This window comes from Notolabrus celidotus, chromosome 13 (genome assembly GCF_009762535.1).
Source record: "Notolabrus celidotus isolate fNotCel1 chromosome 13, fNotCel1.pri, whole genome shotgun sequence".
Taxonomy (NCBI): domain Eukaryota; kingdom Metazoa; phylum Chordata; class Actinopteri; order Labriformes; family Labridae; genus Notolabrus; species Notolabrus celidotus.
In genome coordinates this window covers 17,387,663-17,414,627 of record NC_048284.1, presented here as the reverse complement: position 1 = coordinate 17,414,627, position 26,965 = coordinate 17,387,663, and the positions used below count along the sequence as shown (strand labels likewise).

General features: G+C 40.0%; 1 protein-coding gene across 3 annotated transcripts in view; it reads right to left on the bottom strand.

The window, feature by feature from the left end:
• The window catches only part of ezrb (ezrin b), a 49,862-nt gene that overhangs the window by 7,310 nt on the left and 15,587 nt on the right, over positions 1-26,965 (bottom strand). For all 3 annotated transcript variants that reach the window (XM_034699343.1, XM_034699342.1, XM_034699341.1), the window contains exons 4-10: positions 17,645-17,740; positions 14,293-14,567; positions 12,580-12,663; positions 12,352-12,498; positions 6,824-6,920; positions 6,116-6,279; positions 2,258-2,388 (exon numbers count right to left, since the gene is read on the bottom strand). In XM_034699343.1, coding sequence (XP_034555234.1) covers positions 2,258-2,388; positions 6,116-6,279; positions 6,824-6,920; positions 12,352-12,498; positions 12,580-12,663; positions 14,293-14,567; positions 17,645-17,740 — 994 coding nt within the window. The remainder of the gene's footprint in view (positions 1-2,257; positions 2,389-6,115; positions 6,280-6,823; positions 6,921-12,351; positions 12,499-12,579; positions 12,664-14,292; positions 14,568-17,644; positions 17,741-26,965) is intronic.

Genomic DNA, 26,965 nt, shown 5'->3' with positions numbered 1-26,965 from the left:
CAAGGATCTGTGTGAGTATGCTGTCTCTATCGCTAAAGGGCCCTGTGTTTCAAACTTCACTTAAAAGAAACAACTATCTAATAAATGTAAGTTTCATGGGGTCTGCTCTATTCAGTGACTTAATGCAATGCTGAACGTGTCAAAGTGGACCGGATAAAGGACTTAAATGGAGTGTTATCCTTTAGCCAGCAGCAGCTCACACGTAATTTTAAGCTGAAATAAACAAACAGCAGAGTCAGCCAACAGGATAAAGCCATGGGAGGTCTTCTCTCTGAGACACCTCTTGCTCTCCGCCAAGCGGCAACCTCCGGTCTAAAATTATGAGGCCAATGCGGAAGTGATATAAACTGTAATACATCGAAAATCCGCTTGAGGCTGGCTGCAGAAACACCGGAAACCACATAGATATGAATGGGAAAAAGACGATCTTTGCAGCATTAATAAACATGTTTACAGCCTGGTTCAAAAAACGGCTGGCCCTACAACGCTAATCTCTCTAATGGCACACACTGTACGGGGGGTGATTTTTTTTCTAACGTGACGGTTAAGAAGATATTAAGATTATGAGTTTTGCCCAAATAAGGACATGACTGACGTGACTCCCGGTCGGGAACACACAGCCATTGGCTAAGAGACTCACACTACGTCACACTCTGCCTAGTTGAGTTCCGCATTACCAATATGGCTGCTGCCGTCGATTTGCTTCAAAACAGCTCTTAGGAACAGATGGGTGACATCACGGATAATACGTCCATATTTCATACAGTCTATGCTCTCCACTGAAAATTTGTGATAACCAGTGTTTCTGCATTAGACTCCTTCAACTGCATCGTTACCAGTGGTGGACAAAGTAAACACCTTCATTACTTAGGTCAGATTGAAGTACTGAAGTACTTGCCTTTAAAAATACTTAAGTATTCAAAGTACTTCTTAAAAAATCTCAAAACATGTATTTTCACAAAGCATGATGGCAGTCAAGAATACATAGGAGTACATTCTGTTACATTATGTTTATTTAGAAACCATTACTTGAAATCTCTAAAAACTATACCATGGAATAAAAACAGAAACTAAGTTACTCCAAGCACAGACAACTTAGTTTGAAATGTTCATCTGGAATGAAACAAATGTTACGTAGCTCAACACGCTTTCTCAGGTTGGACAGTGAATGTTTGTACGTTTGAGCAGAGTGGGAAACAGGGAGAACATTTCAAACGATACGTATCATTCTTCATTTCAAAAACCTCTAACACAGACTGAAGATATGACCATGGGAGCTCAGGTGGAGAGTTATAACCATCATTACCACCTCTAAATGAACTGCCTGATCAGAGTGAAATTTGCTCTGTGTTTGCTCCACGTTCAACTGTGGAGACGCACGATATACAGGTACGGCTAAACCACTGAGATAAACAGAACTACACAAACACATTTTACTGTCTTAGGGATCAGATTTCAGAGAAGAGAAGGAAATGCATGAACTGACTTCAAAACAAAAGTAGTGAGTAACTAGAGCGCTGATAGAAATGTAGTGGAGTAAAAAGTACAATAATTGTTATCTGAATGTAGTGGAGTGAAAGTAATAAGTATCCCCCAAAAAATAATACTCAAGTAAAGTACAGATACTCAAAAAACGTCCTTAAGTACTGTACTCAAGTAAATTTACTCTTTTACTGTCCACCACTGATCATTACCAAATAAATGTAGAAGAAGAAGAGGAGGACATTGTTTCTCCCACTCTAGGAACATTTTCCTAACTCATCTGTCAGTGGCAAAAAAAAAGCCTGTCCAATTTCATGGTTTTGCTCAAAAGGTGATTCTAAAGTCATGTAATGATCTCATTAATCTGAAGCTTAAGAAATGTACTTATGTCAACAAAAGACGTTTTTTGAGGTCAAACTTGAAAGAAAACTCAGATTTTGTTTTCTTGTTTTAGCCTTTAGGCAAGACAGTAACAAGCACACACAGGTAAAACTATAATTAGAAGTGCTATTAACTTCAACACAACCTGTTTTTGGTGATATATTTGGACACCAATCAAGTATAGTCCAATTTGTTTTAAAGCGATCATAGAGCTTCATGCATAAACTCACATTTCCTCACAGAAGCTGACATGTTTCAGCTTATATTTAAAACCCCCACCAGCTCTCACCATCCAGTGTTTACAAAACAAGACACATATGTGCACAGAACCTGTTTGCTTGCCTCTCACCCACCTGCTTGACTTTTCACACGCCCACAAACACACTCTCCTCACCTTTCTCTGCCTTCTTGGTCTTCTCCTCGAAATGTAAGAGCCTCATCATCAGGTCCTGCTTCTCCTGCTCCATCTGATCCTTCTCTCTCTCGATGGCCTCCCTTTTCTTCCTCTCGTTCTCCAGATGGGCCCTGCAGATAAAGGAACGCCGCCCGTGAGTCAACAAAGAGGGCTGACAGTGTTTGATACACGCTGTAGTTACCGCTGGCAAACAACCGTCGGGGGAGCCCACAGAAGCATTTGTACACAAACACACACAGATTCAGCACACAGTTGAAAAAGCAGCTCTACTCTCGCTGCTCAAAAAACATGAATCATCTCTGTGCCAGACGTGGAAACAAAAAGTACACTGAATTCTAACTAAAGCTATTCACAGTGTTGACCAAAGGCAGGGCAAGGATCCCAGTTTGAAATCGCAACGTGTGTACAAGCATTTAGCAACACAGGCAGTCTTTGTTTTAAACTTGATTAAGATCTTATTGGAGATATCATGAAGGATGTATATTTTTTAGAGGTTTTGATCTATAATGTATGTACGAAACGAAAGCATGAATAAGACCCCGGATACAGGTGGCTGAAATGAGCTTCCTTCAGAGGATGACTGGGCTCAGCTTTAGAGATAGGGTCAGGAGCTTGGACATTAGAAGTGAGCTTGAGGCAGAGCTGAGATGGTTCGGGCATTTGATAAGGATGCCTCCAGGACACCTGTGTTTGGAGGCATTCCAGACGCAACCGCCTGCATGAAGGCCTTGGGGCAAACCCAGAACTTGTCGGAGGGACTACATATCCCATCTGGCCCGGGAGCACTTCGGGATTCCTCAGGATGAGGTCGAAAATGCTGCTGGGGAGACAGATATCTGGGTTGATTTGCTTAGAACACTGCCACCGTGACACGATTTTGAATAAGCAGATGAAAAGGGATGGATGGATGGATGGATGGATATAAATTATTATACATGGTATAATAATTATATGTAGTGGTGGTATCTGACACCAAGATGTTAGCAACAGATTCATTAAGTCCTCTAAGTTAAGAGGCGGGGCTTCCATGCACTGGACTTGGTTGTCCAGCACATCCCACTAATGCTGATTTGAAGTGAGTTCTGAATTGAATTCAGTCAACATGGTTATGTTTTCTCTAGGCCACGTTCTTCCATTGCTCCATAGTCCAATTCTGATGTTACGTGCCCATCCCAGGCAGTCTAAAGTGTAGACAGGGGTCAGCATTAGCATCCTGATTGCGATGAACTGTGTTTTCCTGCATCTCTTGTTCAGAACCAGCATGATCTCTTTTCAGTGATTTGAGCTCAAGTCGCTCTACCACATGCGCCAGCCTTCACTCTCCATCAATGTGCATCGATGAGCCTGTCCCTGGTTCACCAGTTTTCCATCCTTTGGTGCCACTTTTGATCAGCACTGACCACAGCAAACTTGAAACACCCCTCAGGAAGTGAAAATGTTTAAATGCCCGTCGTCTTACGATCACAATTTGGCCTTGGTCAAAGTTTTTTTTATGCTTTTATCACTCTAGTGTCACTGTTAAGAGAATTCTATGTTATTCACTGAACCAGTCAGTGGTCATGATCTTATGGCTGATTGGAGTATACATTTATTATTTCTTCCTAAAAGCACAACCTTACTACCCCAGATAACTTAATAAAATCAGAAAAATTATTACTGTACATTTGAGAGGTGATTTTGTCAATGTTTTCTAAACTATTTATTTATTTCCAAATAAGTCACAGAATAATTTCCCTCTGACCGATCATCTGATTCATAAACAAAGATTTTCAGGTAACACAAAGCCTATTTCTGGTGTGGATGTTTTATGGGAGCAACTATTGATTATTTCATTACTTCCCAATGAGTCAGTTATGTTTCTGTTGAACTGTTTAGTCAATAAAGTGTCAAATCACAAACTTAAAACCATCCTCATGTCTGAAAGAATCAATTGCATCGATTGGTCAGTCATTAGTTCAATAATGAGCTTTGGATTTGCACTGGTATCCACAGCATACTCATTGCTGAGTCAGTGAGCTCTTTTAAATCCCTTCTTAAAACATAATTTTATCAAAGAGCCTTCTTGGATTTTATCTGAATTTTATTTGACTTTATTTTATTTTTAACCGTATTAGGATTTTTTTTTAAATAATTTTATTCCTTTAGAGTTATTTTAGGGGAATTGTATGTCTTTTAAAATATGTTTTATTTCTTATCTTGACTTGTGTGTTTTTATGATCTGCATGTTTTATTTTTCTGCCCATGTAAAGCACTTTGTAACCTGTTTTTTGAAAAGTGCTCTACAAATAAAATTATTATTATTATTATTATTATTGTTATTATTATTATTATTACTACATGTATTCAAAAAAAAAAACATATGTAAATGTTTAATGTTAAATGTAAGGAAAGGGCAACCAAACATTTCTGATACATCTCTGCCTTTTTATAGTGACTTACCCCCTTCAGAGTTTAAACTAGCACTCTTGAGGGACTCATCCAAACCACCCTGTAGCTGTGTTTGGCCTTCAGCCCACCTTCTCTCACAGACGCTGACCACTATGAGCTTCTGTGTGTTTTGAACCATCACACTCCGTCCGCTGAGGCCTGATGATCTAATGGCTCTCCTGCTGGTATTCACTGTGCTGTCTGTGGCCGTTACATCACTGTGTTTGAACAGCTGTCCAGAGCCGACAGAGAGCTGGCAGCTGGAGCTTGAGCTGACACAGAGGTCAACATCCATTCACTTTCAGTTCAGCCGATACAGGAAGCACCTTTCACATACTTGAAGAGGAATGCTGTGATAATACCCAGTGAATGGTGGTTTCACTTCAAATGAGTCTGCGGTTTGATAACATGATTATGATGACAGAAATGAGGTCAGACTATACTTCAGTGCTCTGCTGGCCTTCATCTACTTCATGTAGAAAACCATGAAAGCATCATAGAGCAACATATTGTATCGACGGTCCTGTTTGTATGTTCTTTTATGCTTCCAGAACCATAAAATGCCCATCTGAGGCAAACTATTTCATCTAATAACCACTTCCTAAACTGTTATTTCAAATAACACAAATATCAGAACAGATAATTTTGCATTGCTAATATTTTCTATTTTAGATATTTCATTATGTATTCAAAGGGATAGTGTTTATTAGGGTTGCAAAATTGCAAAAAAAAAGTTGGAAACAATCCATGGGAATTAACGTGAATAAACCAAGAATATACTAAATTGTAGGTTGGCTCTTAATAGGGAACTTAAATAAAGTTGGGAAAAATATATTTTAGCATAATCCTGACTAAAACAACCAGATTTCATGCAAGTACAGTTGAATATCTCTGCTATTCCTCAATCACATGCACATAGCACACAGCACACTGCTTACTGCAGGGCTATTGAGAACACACCCCCTACATGCACTTTTCATTTAACATTTTGAATGGGACTTTGTTGGGATTGCATTTTTGTCAATTTTTGAATAGGTTGGGTCGGGGGGATGAGTAATATTTAACTCAATATTCATGATTTTGTTCTTCAATGAGAGAATTGATTGTTTAATAACATATTTAACACTTGATAAAGTTCTACTTACAAATAAATCTGTTTTAATTGTATTTTTTTGGATGGATGTCTGCTTATAACAAAACAAATATTTGTGCTTGGATATGATACCTTTCCATTAAATTCCCAGTTAATTCCCATAAATGCCAATTTAGAATATTTCCAAAATTCCCAACTGAACTTACCATGGAAATTTACCAAAAATGTTCCACCCCTTTGCAACCCTAGTGTTTATTAATGAGCACTCTTGTAATGTTTTCAGTCATGAATGATCTTGGTGTGAAACATTTACGTACTTTTCCAGCTGTTTCTGTTGCTTCTCCTCCCGGGCCTGAGCCTTCATCTGCTGCACCTCAATCGTGTCAGGCTTGCGGCGCCGCATGTACAGTTCGTGGTTGCCCATGCACAGCTGCAGGATGCGCTTGTTAATGCGCAGCCTCGGTGCATAAAACACAAAGTCCTGAAATATCCGGAAGAAACAAATGTGAGGATTAAGAAGGAGAGGAGAATCGAAAAAAAGGAGGCTGAGCGAAGGGTTGGTGTTAGCCGTCTGTCCATTGTGCTCTTACTGATAAAGAACAAAGACACTTGCAGTGGCTCTGAGCAGGTGCTGGGAACTTTTAATACTGATTACTGCTACACACAGCCCTATAAAGAGTATATCACTTATAATGAAAGGTAAACAGCCTGGCCTGTACAGATAAGGTATACAACACTTACTTTCCTTAGTGACTTCACCATTAATAGCATCCCCTGCAAAGACACCCTGGCTACTCTGTGTTCTAGTTACTACAGAGAAAATGAGTAATGGTGCTCCTCTTTGCTACAGAGAAACATGATGCTGCAGGTAAAATAGAAACACATTGCTGAAGTACATGCAAACACTGAAGCTTTATTTTCACATAGAGCTTGAATCTAGAACTCTTAACTAGATAATTTAAAAGAAAAGGAGACTCTAAAGAGAAGAGGGAGTTTTCTCAGATTTTATATCACTTATTACTCACCGGAGACTTTTTGTCAATGGGCTTGATGATGAACTTCTTATCGCTGAAGGAAATGTTCCTTATCTCACTCCAAGGGAAGCCAATCTTTGGAGTCAATCTGAAAAAATTACGACAAAAACAAAAAAAGTTAATTGTGACAGTAACTTCAGTGAATAAAAGATGTGTAACTAGCTAGTGTGTCATCTTTTTGATCCACTTTTTTTTTTTTACCAGATACCAAAAAACTCACAAAAAGATTTAAGCAAACAAGTTGTGCTCAAGCAAATTCAGATCTTTAAAAATGCAGCCAATCCCGCTCTGCTGTATGGTCACTGGTTGTGGTAGTTGCTGATGTCATGACAAGGTATTTATTTCCCTTACTGTATATTTTGTACTATGGACAGGTTGACTGAAAAAATTAATTGCCCTTCTTGGACTAATAAAGTATTTTGAATCTGAATCTGAATCTGAGATTGAAGGCTGTCTCCAAAAGCCAAAAAGGTAATTTTTTACCCATATTTAAATTCCATTTTAACAGCAGAAATAAGCATGTTTACAGACTGGTTCAAAACATAGAAAAAAAACCCTGTTTTGTTCTCTATACCACATTTCTTAATTTTTAACAACTGTATGGTGTGCTTTTTTTTTAATCATGAATTTTTAATAAGGGGCTGCCCATTATTTGGCATTGTTCAGGGCGTGGCTGATTCGACTGAAAGGACAGTGCATCTAACAGGCGGCTAGGCTCTGGCCTCAACTCTACCTGTTAGCCAGTTTCTAGAGTATTCCCAAGGAGTCAGCATTTCCAATATGGCTGCCACCATTTTTGGGCTTCACCATCCCTCTTCAGAAACCAATGGATGAGTTCATTGAGACTACATCCATGTTTTCTACAGTCTATGCCAGTCTAACCCATGCAGAATCTGTATTTATACATTAAAGCACAGTATTCATTGCTATGCTGACGATTCACTACTGCTCATGTTTCTCTTGTTAAATGGTTTATGGTTTGAGATACTTCTACAAGAAAATTGTCAAATTTTAAGTTTCTGATATAAGAGTTGCTGCTTTTCTTTGACATAAAGGACTACAAATTTATACAGTATGGGTTAAGTCTGTTGAACAGACAGGGCATACAAACAAGAGAATCTGGGGTGCGGCTCCACGTTCCATTGTGCCAGACAAATTGAACAGATGCCAATCTCGTTCAGCACAATACAAAGTAGCACTGTAAACACTGACAAGCCGATAGTGTCGTAATCTAGAAAGGCAGCCATCCGCCTTGCAGTGAAACTGCAGTGCTAAGAAACCGTACCGCCTGAACAGGAATTTCTCTCAATTACTGACCCTGACACATGCTTGAGGAATTGTGAAAACAATGTGGAAGTTATCTCAGCGATTAAATAATGCATTAGAGTCTGTTGGTTTATTGAACGGTGCTCTATTAATGGATCAATGTTTGTAGAAAACACTTGTGCAGCGATGCGGCTAACACAATTTTTCTCACAGCTTGCAGTGAATTAGAAAAGTTTTTTTTGAAAAATAGTCTGGATTTCATATTTATGTCCGGCTTTTTGGAAAATCTCCAGGCTTCTGCTAGACTCACAGCCCACTGCCTGCCCACTGGACCCAATACCATAAAAAAAACTGCAGTCAATTTCACCTACACTTAGCCCTGTAGTAACATGCATCATTAACTCCTCGCTCCCAACTGGTGTTTTCCCCACTGCATTCAAGCAAGCTCGTTTCACCCTACTGCTCAAAATACCCACCAACTCAGCCCAGGTCAAAAACTACAGACCGATTTCACTTCTGCCTGTCCTGTCAAAAATACTTCAGTGTACGTCTTTGATCAGGTCTCTGAGCTCCTGCACAACAACCTATTTGACCCAAGTCAGCTCTTAGAGTGTCATGGAGGGAAGGGGTGTCAAAACCACGTGGCTTATCAACAGGGGTGCCTCAAGGGTCAGTGCTTGATCCCCTCCTCTTCTCAATATACACCGCCACACTTATCTGCCTCCATGGCTTCACATATCACTGCTATGCAGATGATACCCATCTCTTTCTGTCATTCCCTCCAGAAGACACAACTGCCTCGGCTCTGATCTCATCATGCCATGATATTTGTAAATAGGTGATGGAGTGCCACCTTCAGCTCAACCTATCAAAGACTGAGCTTCTTTTCTTTACAGACAGTCTCTCTTACAACAGCAGATCGTGTCGATTTTGTATCAGTGAAACTCACTGCCCACTAAGTCTTCCCAGAATCTGGGTGCCATGATTGGGGAACAGGTAACCTTCAAGGTTCATGTGGCCTGTATTGCTTGGTCATGCTGATTTGTCCCGCATAACATCAGGTAGATCAGACCCTACGTGACAGAATGCAACACAGGTCCTCGTACAGGCCCTAGTAATATCCCACATTTACTATACTGAAACTCCTTATTTGCAGGCCTCCCTGCTTGCACATTGAAACCTCTTCACATCCCTCCACTTTTCAAGTCCCTACTGGTTCCCACAGTTGCTTACATAAAATTCAAGACCCTGCTGCTTGCTTAAAAAAAAGCGACAAAAACTGCTCCTGCCTACTTAGAATCCCGAACTATTGCGAACAACTCTTCTCTAAAAGCCAGCTCTTGTATGTGAACGCTACGCCAAAAGAGCTGGCTCTTGCAGAGCTGGGCCAAATGATCTGGATCACAAAAAAGGTGTTTGAATTTCCATCACAAGATGGATCGCAGCCAACTAGAGCAAGAGCATACAGCCATTCTTGATTTGAAGTAACCTGTGGATATTTATGGAAATAATGTGTTAAGGTTAAACGTTTTATTGGACCTGATTTGTGGGCTGTTGAACAAATTTTTTTTTTTAAATTAAAACATTAAAAAAGGTTAAATGTCATCCTTAAATGTCTTGGTTGGTCACCAATAAAAAGATGTTCACTTTATTGTAATAGAAGTGTAAAGAAAGTAGAAAATATTGCAGAAAGAAGGTTGGACAACTTCATTTCAGATGCTGCAATCTGCGATTTTACTTTAAGAATTAGATGCTAAATAAGTGTATGTGATCCCTAACTGGCTTCTCTATATATCCAATCCAATCCATTTTATTTATATTGCACATTTTAAAAACAACAAGGTGCTGCACAACAAATACAAACAGTAGAAGTAAATAATAGTACAATTTTAAATACAGCAAATTAAAAGACAAACAGAGAACAACACAAACCCTCATGCTGTATTAAAAGCCAAGGAGTAAAAATGAGTTTTAAGACGAGATTTAAAAGTATCCAGGGTGGGGGCTATTTTGACTTGGGTGGGTAGCTCATTCCACAGTTTAGGAGCTACCACTGAAAAAGCTTGGTCACCCCTCGTCTTTTGTCGGCTTTTTGGCACGACAAGAAGATCAGCAGAGCTCAGTGCTCTGGAGGGGGCGTAGATGTGTATGAGGTCAGAGATGTGCATGGGTGCCAGACCGATTCAGTGACTTAAAAACAGACATTAAAATCTTAAAATTAATTCTAAAATGGACAGGGAGCCAGTGGAGGGAGGCGAGAACAGGGCTGATATGTTCATGCTTGCAGGTTCCTGTTAAAAGGCGAGCAGCCGCGTTTTGGACTACCTGTAAGCGAGCGAGGAAGGCCTGGTTAATGCCAGTTTAAAGTGCATTACAGTAGTCCAAACGGGTCGAGATAAAAGAATGAATCAAGCGCTCAAAATCATTAAAAGATACAACAGATTTGATTTTAGATATAAGCTTCAGATGATAAAACTGGATTTAACTACTGAGTTTATATGTTTATCAAGTTCAAAATCGCTGTCCATTTTGACGCCAAGATTTGTGACTATGGGTTTTACACAAGTCTGCAGGGAACCCAGGTCTATAGGAGAGACACCGCTGGCTCGACTGGGTTCAAACACCATGACCTCAGTTTTATCTTCATTTAAGTTTAAAAATATGTGTATTTGCTTCACTATGATGGTTGCTAGGATTAAACTTTGGCCAAACAAAGCCTCTCAAATCTGCTAAACAAGCAGCGCTGTGGTGAGCAGCAGATCACAAGGAGTTAAACCAGCACCAGTCAGAGCCTCGGCAAAGCCTCTGGCTGCACTGCTGCATTGTGGGCTGGCTGCCCTCATTGGAGACGCAGCACTGTAGGTTAGCCTCACATTCTTAAGTGCCGCACAGCTTGAAAAACCAGTCAGCGTAGCCATGGTTACAGCAGAGGGCACCGTGGAGGAGAGGCATTTCTTTGCTGATCCCAGAGAGCGCATAAAAGAGACAGACCCACACAAGGACACAGTTTGTGCTTTCACATTGTGTTACTCTCTTTTGTTGGAGGGTTTGTGCCACTTTTAAGATAAAATAAGGCCAAATGATAAACTGGGTGAACTTTAACACAATAGCAGTTAAGTCATTAAACTGTTTAGACTTCTTTTGAGATGATAGAAGAAAAATAATTAGCTGGTAAACTTTCAATTAGAGGCCTAACTGTGTCATCAACTTGCTGTGTTCATTTCTTCCACTGAGGCGGACAAAGTCAACCGCACTGCTTTCAACAGACGCTGGCAGGAGAGCTGTGAGAGTGCAGTGAGCTTAACATGAGAAGAGCTTCACTCTGGCAGCGGACAACTTTAAGCGAGGGGAGCAGCAGAGAGAGAGAGAGAGGTTGAGAGAAAGCTGCAGGGATTTCCAGCTAAGGGTCAGTGACTGAGAGGAGAGTCACCTGGGATGAAGTGCTCCTCTAACACAGTCAGTGCACTTCACTGCAGACAAGGCTAGCAGTCAGCCGCAGGAGGTCTCAGAGCTCATTTAAACAAATAGAGGGTGATTACCTCCCAAACTGTCCTGCCCTGTAAATAAAGTGGCAGTCACGACCAACACCAGGGTGGATAGTGGCGACACCCTTACACACATTTTACATAGCAGGTTAGCCTTGAAGGAAAACGACACACAAAAAAAAAGCTTGTGTTTTTGCTGTTACACTGTTTTGTTGATGAACAGCAAGCAAATCTCCACGTAACAGGTGTGTGTAAAGCCAGCTTTAAGTAAGGGGGAATAAAACAGAGCTCCTTACAGAAAAATAAGGTCACGTTGTTTGTGCTTCAAGAGGCAGTTTTATCCTTCAGTAGAATGTGAAGAAGTAATTGTACCTCTAAAAGCAGAGGTGGGAACAACAAAAGATGTCCTACTTATCTACAAAAGATGAAGACACACTCTTTATATATGAGAACAGTTTTGTGTCGCAAGGACACAACTCCCATGTGATATTTTACTTGATGTATTTGCGTTTAAAGAAACGTATAATCCCAATATTCAAACAAAGTATATCTCAGGGAGTGTGAACTGCCGGTCTTTAGAGATACTCCTCCAATAAGCTGCATCCATTTGGCCCTCATTGTTATTCCTGTCATACTGTCTGCACAGAAACAGGAATAGTGATTAAGTGCAGACATGGACCTGGCCCAGCCAGTTTAGCTCTGTGTCACAGAGCTGCTGCAGCTGCAGACACTTCACAAAGAAAAAGAAGAAAAAAATACTGCTCTTACTTGTCATCCTTTTCATAAATGTTGAGTCCCAAAGCATCGACTCCCAGCCACAGTTCTGTTCCCTTCTTATTCTTGATGTCAAAGTAATTGACTCCATACATTTCCAGGTCCTGGGCGATCTTCAGGTACTCCAGCATAGCGTCCTCTCTGCAAGATGAAAAAAAAAAGAGGTTATAAGTTTAATGTATTTGTCAGGTGCGTTCACTTAATCATATAAGACGCACTCACTTTAACATGCCGTCATGCTCCTCGTGCCACACCTGAATCCTCTCCTCCCACTGCTCTCTGGATAACTTGTGCTGCTCCAGGACTCTGCAGAAAAAGAGACGGAAGAAAGGATCAGATACATGCACACAGAGGACAAAAACAGACAGGACAATGTGTCATATTTGATTAATGTTAAATAAGTATCATTGCAAACAGTGTGCAGAGTTGAAAAGGATTTAGTAGTGTTGCTTCATTCATTCTTTGCATCTTTTTGGATCCCTTTACTCATGTTTTGTCTCTTTTGTTTTCATTATGCTTTCAAAAATGTACCAAAGCACTAAAATGCAAAGAAAAAAAAAATCTGTTTTGTCAGTATTTCTAACCAGGCAAAGCTAATACCGAAACACCTCATGCTTTCCAAGGTAACACTGGGTACTAAGCAGTGGCGGTTCTGGGGAGGGGCCATAAGGGACAAGTGCCCCTGTAAAACTGAACCTGGACCCCCCCTGTGCCCCCCCGACACACACACACCAAACAAATATTATACAATAAAAAAAGCTTCGGTATCGCACTGATGTTACAGGCGGAACACATGCGTGTGGCACTTTGTTCCAGTCCCTTAGAGCGCTAAGGGACTCATGTTGAGTGTAGACAGCCAAACAGCTGCTGTCAGTCTGCATTTTGATAGAGTACACAGTAGTATATATGTCTAGTATATAGGGATGCACTGATGTTTTGTCAGTTAGTTCTCAGCCGGTCCTCACCCTTCTCAGTCTCTTTTGTCAGGGTTGAATGTGTCCCTCTGACAACACCCTTGGTCCCAGCCTCCCCCCCCCCCCGTTAAATTGGTCTAGAACCGCCACTGGTACTAAGGACTTGTCTTTCAGTTGATTCATTCTCTACACAACCATATAAAAGCTATAAAATGTCTACAATACATTTACGTGCTAACTTTTTCTAAGATTTTTGTGGAGCAATGTGACTCGCACGTAAAGCACAAAGACCTCCAGACTTAAATATAACAGAACACCAGACTTAAAAAAGATACATCATCTTGTCCTCTGCAGCCTTTTTCAGCTGCTAATTTTCACACCTACAAATCATTGCATGCTCTTGGCTAGTACATGGGGTTACAATTTGTCATCAGTCCCTGACACACCCATTCAGATCATACACCGTTCTTGAGTGAGACAAAGGTGCTCCACCTGCCTTTAACCATGAAAATACCAAAAGAACATGACCACACTCTTTGCCCTGCTCATGCTGCACTTGACTCTGCATTGTGTCATGATTAATGATTTCATAAAGCTTTGATTTTCCTCTTGAGTGAGCAGGTCAAAGCAATTACTCTGGGGTTTTTTGTGTTTCCTTTTGAATCTCGACACAGGTCTGTATTTGTGTATGAATGCCCTGAAAGTGAAGAGGCAGCTTTGTATGCAGGCAAAAGAAGGTTATCTAAAGAGATGGCAGACAAACACAAACAAAAATGATTCAATGTTTTCGAGTTATTACGTAGACACCTTACTTATACTTCACCGGTCTCTTGTGTTTCTGCGGTTTACAGGGTGTGGATGATTATGCAACATTTAGGTCATGCAACATTAGATCCTGCCAGTGTTCCAGTATAACAAGCCCAGTATATTAAAACAGGAAGATCTCCCTTTTTGATCCAGGAGCTACAATTAGAAAAAGAAAAGCTTGATTCACTTTTATGAATCCACCATCACATCTTACCTGTGTGGCAGCAGGCGTTCAGAAAGCAGGTATCCGGGCCGGTGGACTCCGTTGTTGTAGTCTCCAAACTTGGCCTGAACGGAGTACGAGGCCAGCAGTACGGCCGTCTCAGGCGGACAGTAAACCTCGTCACTCAGGATGCCTTCCTTCACTTGCAGGAAGAATAGCTTCTGGGTGATGTCCTGGATCAGCTCCTCCGACACGTCCTCGGGGAAGAATTTGGAGCGAAACTTGAACTGCAACGGGCTCTCCTTCTTCACGTCCTGAGAGGACACCTGAAGAGGAATTTTCAAGGACATATTAAATTATGTGCGATATCCTGTGAGCAATAGAAGAACTTCAGAAATACGTTCAGAAATAAATAATAATAATTATTTAAATATTTTTTAAATAGTCCCGCTTTTACAGGTTTGTACAGCATACAACAAATGTTCGTTAGATTAGAGTTGAACTTGAGGCTACCTACATTTCCACTTTATGGTGAGCTAGGCTAACCAGCTGCTTGGTAGCAATATACACCGTGTTCCAAATTATTATGCAAGTTGCATTTTTGTGAATATTTTAAAAACTATGTCAACAGTGAAAGTCAGATAGTGAACATATTTCTTCAACTGTGTGGTTAAAATGATGCTTTTCGGCTGTATTTTTAAATAAATGCAGAATCTGCAGAAATTAGCGTGCCAAAATATTATGCAAGTTGGTGATAAGAGCATATAGATTGTGAAAATTAAAAACTAGGCAGCATTTTAAACGTTCTATTGATTGAAAATAATAATATTTACTACAACTGTATTCAAAATTCAACAAAAACAAAAGTTTTCTTTACATTTGTATACAAAATAAAACTGTTAAAGTCTTTAAAACATTTCAAATCTTAAGTATGTCTCAAATGTTCATTCACTATCTGACTTCCTAACAAATTTGAAAACGACTGTTAACGTAGTTTTTAAAATATTCACAAAAATGCAACTTGCATAATAATTTGGAACATGGTGTATTTCGTGTTCAAAAATGACAGTAGTTGGAAACAATATTTCCAGCTTACTCTTTACAAAAGGAGAAAATAAGCACAATTCTGCACTATTCAAAAAATGTTAAAATGTAGAAAAGCTAGCATGCTTCAAGTTCATTATTATCAGCTGTATTTGTGTGTCTTCAACCTATGAGTAGTTCATTTTTCCGCCTAATAGTAATTTTAATGTGTGGCTTACCAACCTTGAAAATGTATCATTGGTAATAAAAGTAATAACATCAGCTACATATATAGTAAATATACTGTGTCAGTGTTCTACTCTTTGATTGGTGCACTACCTTAAAAAGGGGGTCTTCCGCTCTTGACTGGATATACAGTTTAAGTACTCTGTCGTACTGTATGTGTTTACACAACATCCCTCTTCCTCTAATTTCGAAACAGGAACCAGGCGGTCTTGATGGAGAGAATGGGGCTGTGAATATTCCAGTTTGAACGAGTCATTGTGCTGATGAGCTACAGCGCAGTGTCAGCACACAGTGTACAGTTTACTGCTGCTGACTGAGGCCAGAACATCTCTCTCTCTCTCTCTCTCTCTCTCTGACCCTTGTTTATGATTATAAAATGCAAAGAGGCAACTTTCAAAGATTACCAAGAAACACTGACCTGGTTTCCTATATTGTTTAAGTGAGGAAGAGGCGCATCGGATATCTCCGCTTAGTCTCATTAGACGGATCTTAATCTTGTCACTGTGTCATGTACAGTTTTTGGTTCATTAGGCATAGAGCCAGCAGAAAAAAACACAGGGTTTATTCAAAAATGTCTTCACAAATTCAGCTTTTCATGCCCGTAACATGATCCGTTATAGGTTAAGAAAAATATAAAATTTTAGGAAGCAGAGTCAGATTAATCACCATTTTTGTTCACATTTATTCATGCTCTCAAAACCTGGCACCTGCATAACCCACAATGCAAATCATCTGCCAACTGATGTGTCCGAAGAGCAGGCTTGAAGAGCTAGAAAGATGGAATTTCACCAGCAACTCCAAGCCTCATACACAGATAAGGAGCAGGCTTCACTTTTTCTCTTCTAACCACACCCCCACAATCTTTTTAAAATTGAAACCCATTGTATTCTGACTCCAAGATGCTGACTCATTAAATGTTGACACGTTTTATTTTCTCAGACATTAAAGCTTAAAAATCTGTGGATATTCTGATTTAAAAAAACTAACCGTTCTTAAAAACTGAAATAGTCAAATAGGAACAATCTCACACATGAGGAATTTTGTGCATTTACGAGCATGGCTTCATTCCTCTGATCTTGTGCATCACAGATAAGATGAGTTAAAATGTAAGCAGCCTTAACTTACAGAGGTTACTGGAAATACGGTGACTTGCGTTACCTCAGGGACTTCGAGGCAGTTCTGGTTCACTAAGAGTTCACGCTGCCTCCAGCTGATTACACGCAGCGCTGCACTGATACCAAACAATGTCGTAAGTGGAACCACAAAACGGCATGTGAATATATACATACTGTAATACTCTGGTCACTCATTGACTGAAAGGCAAACACTGGGGCTCTGTGTACCGTCCACTCTCAAAGAATTCATTCTTTCTCTATTGTTGGTAGAGTTTGACTCCTCCGGGAAAAGTTGAGACATACTTCAGACCCAGAGTGAACTGATTGTGTTGGTATGTAGGTGATATGTGTCATGATGTAGGAAAGGTTTGCATCAGTATCTTTGAAAACTAGCCGAATAAATTGCACCACTTGTATAATGTTTAGAATCAAACAAGCGGTATATTTTTTGTTATAATAATTCATGAGTGAAGGATTAAAGGCGTTTTTCGACCGCAGGAACTTTACCCCAGAACTAGGGACCTTACCCCTGAACTACGTGCGTTTCGACCGGAGGAACCAGGGTCTAAATTTAGTTCAGGGGTAGATAATCACCCCCCTGAAAAGCCCCTGCTTGGGGGGTAGTACTTTTCAAAGGTCCTGGGACTTTCGGTTGAACCTAAAGGTGTTTGTTGAGTTTACACAGTTGTTGAAACACAGAGGGAGTTCCTGAGAATGCATACTAGTTTAGTTTTTTATTAAGATTTTAAAATATTATTTAATATAATTTTTTCTCTCCATACGTTACTGGCTTGATTTGCACATTCTACCCGGGACTACAGCCCAAGGTCGAAACGCAGACAACAATGGGGGCACAGGAACCTTTTAGTTTCAGGGAAAGTAGTTCTGGGGGCTAAAAGACCCCGGAACTCTTGGTCGAAATGCACCTTGGGAACTAATATCATGACCCGCACCTTTAATAAAGTAAGTAGGATAAAGGAAAAAAAACAAATATGTACTTTTTTCTAGCTTTATCTTACCTTTTTGTCCAGTTTTAGCCAAGTGTGGTAGCCTTTGCTATCCATGTACTGAAGTCCGAAGTACCACAACTCACGTAAGCCAATAGTTTTCACCACCTGCACAGAGAAAAGGAGTGTTAAAATTTAATACAGCTGCAACAAGTTCATATTTTCAATATCTTTTAAATTGTTTTTAATTCATTTATCTTGTTGCTTGTGAAAGTTAGAGGTATAGGTATTAATGTGACAATGATAGACGACCAAGCCAATAGATGCTGAAAAGTTTAAGCCCTTCATTTGATTGACATGTGACCAGATGTTAATGAATTATCAAGTTGTTTCACTCTTGATCACTAAATCTTTTCAGCTCTAAAACCCATGGGGGGAAAAAAGCCTTGGTAACAGTTTTTCCACAGGTTAAGAGACAAAGATGAATTCATACAGTCAACCACCAGCCACATACTTCTTCATATATGCAACTCGAGAACCTCAGAATGTGAAAAGAGTGTCTTATTTTCTCATGGCAGACACGTTCAGTGAAAGTCGAAGTGTTACAGAATGCATTACAGAAATTAGGAACAGGACTTTCACTGTTCACTGTAAGGATACATCACTCCAAAGAATTCACAACCAGCTCTTCCAAGAAAACCAATAATGAGATGATGATGTAAATGTCTTCTACAGATGGAGAGAACACGTTAACACCTTAAAATATCAATGTGGTGATTTTCTAATAAGCTTTGATGAATCACTGATGTGTTCTTCCAGCAGAGCAGAGTGTAAACGCCTTTTAAGGCTTGCAGAAACTGGCCAGGTCTTAAGACTCTCACCTTAAGGTGGCAAACTCAGGTACCAGATTAACCTCCTGATAGTATTACACATCCACAGGTGTGGGTATAGACTTAGCTACTAAACTGCTTTTAACTCCTGCCAGGACAAATGAAAGTACTCTAAAACATTACGTCTTCGTTGTTTGAAGCAATCTGGCAAATGTAGAACAGATTCTCAGAGAGGATAGGCCCCATGGATGGTTACCACTGACTCAACTAATCTCTGTGGTTCTGACGTTACTCACAGTTTATTACCCATCTGTGTTAAATACTGGATTCCGATTGGTCAAAACTCAATAACAATTGTGCTTTATTTATTGGCAGTAAAGTGTCACCCATCAAACGAATCAATCTGGGAAATGAGTGCAGCACATTAACCCTCCCTGTTGACACTGTGGCACTGGTTTCTGTTTGCATTCTTAATCAGTAAACAACAAAGGAAATTCTTAATATTACTTTCAATTCAAGAGCACAAAACTTTAGCTTGATGGTTTCTGGACTGACAAATCGCCAACACAGAAAAGGAAAGAAAAGAAAAGAAAAGAAAAGAAAAGAAAAGAAAAGAAAAGAAAAGAAAAGAAAAGAAAAGAAAAGAAGAAAAGAAAAGAAGAAAAGAAAAGAAAAGAAAAGAGAGGAGGTAAACTGTGCAGAAACCAACAGGAAGTTTAAAGACCTAAAGGAAACTAAAGAAGACAGACACAAGAAAAACATAAATGGTAGTGTTTAATTTCCACTGCTTCGTTTTAACTTGGTGTTACTTTGCTTGTTGTTTTTATTTATTTTATTGTGTTATTTTATTTATTGTGTTTTAATCTCTCTGTAAAGTAGTCTTGAGTGTGAGGAAAGGCGCTTTTAAACAAAAAAGTATTATTGTTATTATAAGGAATGGTTGAGTGAAAGAAAATGTCACCAGACTTAAGTTCTGGGGCAAAAGATTTTAACCAGGTGCTGCGCTCACTTTATGCGTCAGTTCAAAATGCTAACAGAAAAATGTTATTTCTTAACCATGAATGAAAATGTGAAGTTTGTTGGGATTTACAACAGAAAAGCAAGCAAATAAAATAGACATTAGGGTGATTCAAAAAGTGGAGTTAATGTCAATTTGACCCACATAATTTGGAGTTGGTAGCTGGGTAATGAGCAGGGTAATGTATAGTGAGCAGTACCGGAAACCACATACTGCTGATCTTTCAGCAGAAATAAACATGTTTACAGCCTGGTACAAAAGACAAGTGTAGTCTGGATAGCTCATTTCTCGATCGGCACACACTGTCGGGGGGTTGAATTTTTTTTTTGAAGATATTGAGATTACAAGTCTTCCAATGAGAGGCAAAGCTGACTTGATTGACAGGCGGGAACACTGTAGCTGTTGGCTAGGAGGCTCAAAGCCCGCCTCTTTCTCCTGTCGTCGATTGGCCCCAAAACAGCGCTTCAGAAACAGATGGGTGACGTCACGGATACTACGTATGTCCATATTTAAACAGTCTATGGTTACAACCTACAATTATTTCCAATGTTGATCCATGAGCTAGTGATTTTCTTGATTGAACAATGAACATTTGAGCTCTATGTCACAAAAGTAGTGATTTCTTGATGTCTTAAAACTGTTTTTGATATGTGATCCATACACAAATCATCATGCATGCTGTTATATGTAAGGAAATAAAGAAAGAAACAGAACTTAAAGCAGCATTTGTCCTACTATTTCATATTTGTTTTATCTACACATTGATTCTTTTTGTTTGTTTTGTAGAAAGCTTTTGTAGAAATGAAACACACAAGTGAGTCGTAGAGGTTCATTGTGTCAGTCACCATTGCTATTGCTACCTAACTGCCATTTTCCCAAAAAATGTTAACACATTTGTTTTGCTTTGTTGAAAATTTCCAGCTCGCTTCACATTTTGTAGAACACTTTATTAAATCAAGAGTGTTTTCTCTCTTTGCACTCCCCTGAAGAAGCACTCTTCTTACATATGTCCGTGTGTCGCAATATGCCAGAGCACACGAGAGCACGATGAGGGCTGCTCTTTAATAAAGTGGTCCTATTGTTTGGGCAGTGAGGGGGAGTGATACAGTATAACCAGGGCGTGCTGCATGACCAGCATCCTGTTCCCCCGGCTGCAGGAACAGAAAGTGCTCCAGCAAGGCAGAGTCGGCTCCAACTTATAAAACTGTCCCATTCTGCCAAAACTCCTTATTATTATTAACCTTTTGAAGGAAGATTAAGAGCCCAGCTTTCATTTCAACCGCACTGGAAACGCGCTTTCAGATCAGCAATGATGCATTTACCCACCCCGAATTTGAAAGTGCAGCAGAGTTAGAAAGTGAAAAGCCAGTTTTGGATCTGGGGTAATCACTCGTGCTGCATGAGGAGCTACCATTTTTCCACTAAGTCCTGGCAGAGCATTAAGTTAACATCTACAGGCTCTTAATGGCCTTCACAGAGCAATTTTCTTCAGCTCTGTGATATATATTTTTTCAACATACCTGTGCTGCGCCCTTTCTTAAAAGCATCCCTGCCAAATTCCCCACCCAGTCGCCAGGTGAGGTGTTAAGCTGCCTGGGTGAAGCTTGAATCAACAAACTGGTCCTTTATGATAAGCTTCAGCCAAGGCTAAAATTAAAATCAAAACCTCCTCCTCCCTTCTGAGCGGCTGACAAAAAAAACCACAGGTCAGGACGACCCGAGGGAGTGGAAATTGATCGCTGTGATTCAGAGACCTTTTCTGATTGTATTTGGAGCAACAAGACGAGGAAGAAGTAGAAGGGGGCCTGAAATGAGAGAGTGCTTCTAGCTGCATCTCACCTGTAATGAAAGTCAGAAAACAATCAGCCCTTTCATGATGGTTTTTTCTTTCTTTTTTTCACTTTGTGGTCCGCAGAGTGAGAGGCAAAGAAACAGAGAGGCCGACCATTGATACTTTCATAAACAGTTTCCTTAGGGTGTAGCTGTAGACTGCTACAGGCACCAAAAATTCTATTTCACTTGACAAAAAGATAAACTAGCTTCTGTAACATTGCTTGTGAAAACCTGCTGGCAATGGTTACTGAAGATAACATGGTTCATTAAAAGAGGATTAAATCTGAATCTGGGACACAGGTTTAGTAAAATCACAGCAGGTTGATTTGGCAGTCTGCCCTCAGTTTAAAGGGCTGCTAGGCCGTTCAAATGTGCGTTGAGAGCTCCTGACGACCTAGATACTTGTTGTATGGAAGGCCTTGAAAACATAAACTCTAAAAGCAGAACTTAAGAGTTTCTACAGGATGGAATTAAACACAGCTGCTCTACGTCGCTGACTCAAAACAATCACAAGAGACGTACATATATCATGTTTTGGGGTAGTTTTAGATCATGGGAGTAGCTGAGGTACTGTTCTTGTACATTAGCAAGCACAGTTTGCCAAATATATTTCTCCATAGCTGTATTCACACCATAGACTGTATAAATAATAGACGTAGTATCCGTGACGTCACCCATATGTTCCTGAGCGCGACATAAAGAGGCGGGGTTTGAGCCTCTAAGCAAACAGCTATGTGTTCCCGTCTGGGAGTCAAGCCAGTCATGTCCTTATTTGGGCAAAAACTCGTAATCTTAATATCTTCTGAACCGTCATGTTAGAAAAAAAATCACCCCCCGTACAGTGTGTGCCGATAGAGAGATTAGCTATGCAGAGCGAAACCGTTTTTTGAACCAGGCTGTAAACATGTTTATTAATGCTGCAAAGATTGCCTTTTTTAAATTGGTGTGTATGTGGTTTCCGGTGTTTCTGCAACCAGCCTCAAGCAGATTCTCAATGAATTGCAGTTTATAACACTTGATTCACACGTGCACAAAACTCCAGCAAATGTTCCAACATTTTTGGTTTAAGCTTCACGTGTGAACGCAAACAGCTGAAACTCTTTTCCAGACTTTTTCCTGCCAACCCCTGAGCAAAATTTCCAAAAAGAAGTCAAGAGTGAGACAATGTGAGAACGCAGCTGGAAATATTCCTAAAAATTCACTGCAAGCAAACGAGCATGGATGGTGATGATGACATCTACATCACGCAACTTGTAGGAGTGACACATAATGGGATGACAAAAAACATCTGAGGTGGAAGAAGGAGAATCACTTTTAAGACAAGACAGCAAAGATGTTTGCACATACGCCAGTTTTTCATGCAACAGAGAAAGCCTTCATGCTGAGAAATACGTGTGAACAAGCAACTTTAGAAATTTTCAGTAGCTCGCCCCTGAAGTTTTTCAGAGAATTTCAGGAGCACATGTGTGAAAGAGGCTGATGGACAATGTACCAGCTGTTGTTTCCTGGGTTTCCAGGAAAGCTGCTACCAAATGAAACATATCCTTACTCTGAACAAATTACATTTCTCTTTAATTAATATGCTATCAGAAACTTTGAAGATTAATAGAGACAACACATGTCATAGTTTTCGTGGTTTCTTCTAGGGATTCACAATATTGGATTTTTTGATGATATCCGATATGCCGATATTTCACAACTCATTTAGCCGGTTCCCGATACCAATATTTTTTTTCTGCACACCTAATTGCAGAGATCATCAATTCTCTTCTGTATTGGAATTAGCGTACAGTATTATGGTGATACTCTCATCACATTTTTTATGTAATATTCATTTATTGTGCAAATTAAGAAAAATACTTAAGACTTAAAACTGCATATTTATCTATGATAATTGCTTTCAAACAAAATTCATACAAAAAGATACATCCTACTTAAAACTTGGATGATGCTCTCCCTGAGACAATCATAACAATAAACACAACCAGGGCAAATTTGGCCAATTTCACATTTGACCTATTAAGTAAACCTAACCTCTGTTCACAGGGAACATGTGAAAAGTGACACTGTACAGCAATTAAACCCAAATTAAATAAAATGGTTTACTCTTTGACAGTAAATGTGCCTAAATTAGTCAGCTACATGTACCTTACAGACTGCTGCTTGAATTCATATTTAACTTAAAACATGAGCCCAACATGTGTGCAGCAGTCATTATTTTATCGGTTAATTATATCGGCGGATATCGGCGTGTTGGCCGATATACGATAGTTCATTTTAAAGCCAATATCGGCCGATACCGATAATGTGCCGATAATTTCGTGCATCCCCAGTTTCTTCATAGCGTGATGAGGAAATGTATTGTAATTTTTATGTTGAACGCATGATTCTGGGGACCCTTTTTGTCTGCATAATCCAGTTCAAAAGCTGTTTTAGTTTCCTGTTCTTTCTCATATACATTTTGCATCACCAAAGATGTTAAAATCAATCAATCTAATATGAGAAAGGTATGCAGAAGTCGCAGTTAAGGGATTGATGGAACTGAAGAGTTTTAACAATTGTGGAAACTTCTATTCTGAAAAAATGAGGCTGCTTGATTCCTTGGGTAGCACTGGAGAAAGTGTTTTCTATGTGATTCCACAAAGAAGGGTTATAGAGATTTCTGCATGCTAAGAAAAGTGTTCTTTATTTCAGCTCACAATGTCTACTGAAAGCCACTTCAGATTTTTAAGGCCCTTTTAAGGGAAACTGAATTAATTGCTTTTTAATTCAGTCCACAGTCTGCTATTAATGTGTAATAATATCTACAGATATGTATAAAATCTTGTGCCAAACTCCCTTTACAAGCTGTTACAGGCAGGGTAAGAGGTCATCTACATTCTGGCAATTATCAAAAAGCGGTAAGAAGTTAAAGTTTCAATTTCTTAACAACAACCCTAATCGCCCACTTCAGACTGGTGTTGGATGAGCAGAAGCTGACGTGCCGCACAGAAACAGTTTGTATGACTTCAGAGCGCAGGCAGCTTCATGTTACAGCAACCTGACCGAGAGTGAAAGTCTCTGCGCCTGCTTTATTGGAGCTCGGGCCCTGTGGTGAGAGAGAGGAATGCCACTGGGCTGAAACAGCATTACGCACTGCATCCTCTGAGCCGAGGAACGAGGAGTCCTGCAACGACTGAGGAGGAGGAGGTTGGAAGGGAGGGGTCTGACCAGGCAGGCTCCATGGACAAAGATGAAGGTGTTTCATTGAGGTGGTGTTGAGGGGGAGCAGAAAAGGAAGTCTCAAATAGGTCTATTACTGTGAGACTACATGCTCAGACTATTCTGAGAAGATAAAAAAGATTTTGTTTGACTACTGTGGCTGCCAATTTGGAGCAGCTCCAGAATGTGGCTTTGACATGTGGGTTGGGTCTGTAAGTGGACTAGTTTCATATTTTTTACACCTGTCAGAGGCATTATTTGGATACAGTTCAAGACATTGCTGAGCTGTTACAAATGTTGCCATGTTTGACAGCTGTTTAGCATCAATCCTCCTTTTGCTTTAAACCAACCAGGACAGCTTTTAGGAGTGATCAGGGTGTGTGAACACTGTCTCCTTAACTAACAGGAACATTAATTCCAAGCGGTGACTGCTGAGATTTGTTTGAATGCCGACTTGAAATGATCAGTGCTGTAGCGTCACATGGAAGTGAAACTGTACGAAGGTGTGTAAAAGGAGTGGCAGGAGTTTTCTCCAAGAGCAGCGCGACAGCTATGAAGGGCTATGATCAGCTCTGACCACACCAGGGACTCACATTCACACTGGAAATGAGTTCACTGTCTGTTAGTCAGCATTTCCACCAAACCTGCTGAACACTGTGGGTGACTTACAGCCAAAGCACACGTTGAAAACTAGCTAAATATGTCTTAAAGTTTATCAACCCTGAAGAGCTCCCTGAAATCATGTCCATGCTTATATATGAAAATACTACGCCAGACTAAGAGCCATTCTAACACATAGGTAACAGAATTCACCAGCAACTATAAATAGCATGGAATATTTGAATCCTCTGTTCTTTCCTTTAACATGATCATACTTTTTTTTTCCTCCAAAAAAGAAGAAAAAAGTATGTCACACAAGCTTCTGAATAATTCAGTTGTCACACGTGGTCAAGGTGAGTGATATCAGGCTTTAACTTTGGGGTTTTGTACTAAAATGTTCCCTGACATGAAGGGTGAATCCCCTGACGTGCACCCACAACACACACAGGCGGCTACACTTGCCATTGAAAAACGAGTTCTGCAGGAAGTGGCTAAAACAATGCCTTTCCTCCCCCGATGCTGTCATGCAACCTAAGAGTGAATGCGCGCTAATGACATGACAGCTACATTTGGAGCTCAGGTACTGAGCTACACAAGGGTGCCTTTTATTTATCTTTTTATATATAATGAAAGCAAATCTGCAAATCTAAAGAATGACTTCATTACGTCATGCTTCTTGTTGTTGCATAACCACATCAGCTGTTTGGTAGATGTCTGATAAAAGAGCTGAGAACAATGGATTTCGGGTCAGGCAGTAACTCATGACAATAACAGTGATGTGATGCTCTTAAATTACCCTCTGTGGTAATATAAAAGAAGTAAATGTGGGTCAGCTTTAGAAGATGTTGCCAGTCAGCATAATGACAACAGCATCACTTGCAACAATCATGTCAGTAGTTATACTTGCGCATAACACCGGGAAGCTAGGATTACAAAAGGAATCTTTATGTTTGCATTATGGCGGCCCAACCCTTCGACTCTGAGCACACACACAACGTCTAACTCCTCATGCTCCTCAATCATGACTTTTAAATGCATTTATCCTCATATGCATGCTACTTTTTCACTTGTGTTTGGCTTCTATTTTTTTAATCACAGAAAACATTTCATAACCACTCACTTAAGTGCCTGAACCTCATCAGGAAGACAGACACTGATAAGGACTTCTGGAGCCAAAAGCCCCTGTAATCTCGCCTGCAGCAGATAACTTTTCAGACCTGGAAGTAATGAACAGAAGAGCTTTGGCGGGCGATGATGATAATGAGGCTAGACACTTTCTCCTAACGCAAACGTCTCTAAGGGAAGTCATTCCAGTAAGCTGATGACTATGACAGCTAAGGCTAAGATTATGATTGACCTAACATACAGTATATTGTGTAGAATGATTTCTTAAAGGTACAGTGAGTAACTTTTAGTTTGGGTAGATTTGGCACTCTTTGTAACATAAGGCAGTGAGTGTAATCCCTTTGGTGATCTTGATCTGTGCATGTATAGGTCGTGTTTTGGGGATTTTTTTTTTCTTCTTTCAACAATCAAATGCATCCCTGCAGTGGAAAATCATAAGCTGTTTCTTCAGCCTGCTGTACATCAGCTTGCCCCAACCCCTGGCGGCGAGATGCAGACATTAAAAATCACACTATAAAATAAGTTTTTCGACCGCAGGAACTTTACCCCGGAACTAGGGACTTTACCCCTGAACTACGTGCATTTCAAACGGAGGAACCAGGGTCTAAATTTAGTTCAGGGGTAGATAATCACCCCCCTGAAAAGACCCTGCTTGGGGGGTAGTACTTTTCAAAAGTCCTGGGACTTTCAGTTGAATGTGACGGTGTTAGGAGTTTACACAGTTGTTGAAACACAGAGGGAGTTCCTGGGAATGCATACTAGTTTAGTTTTTTATTAAGATTTCTT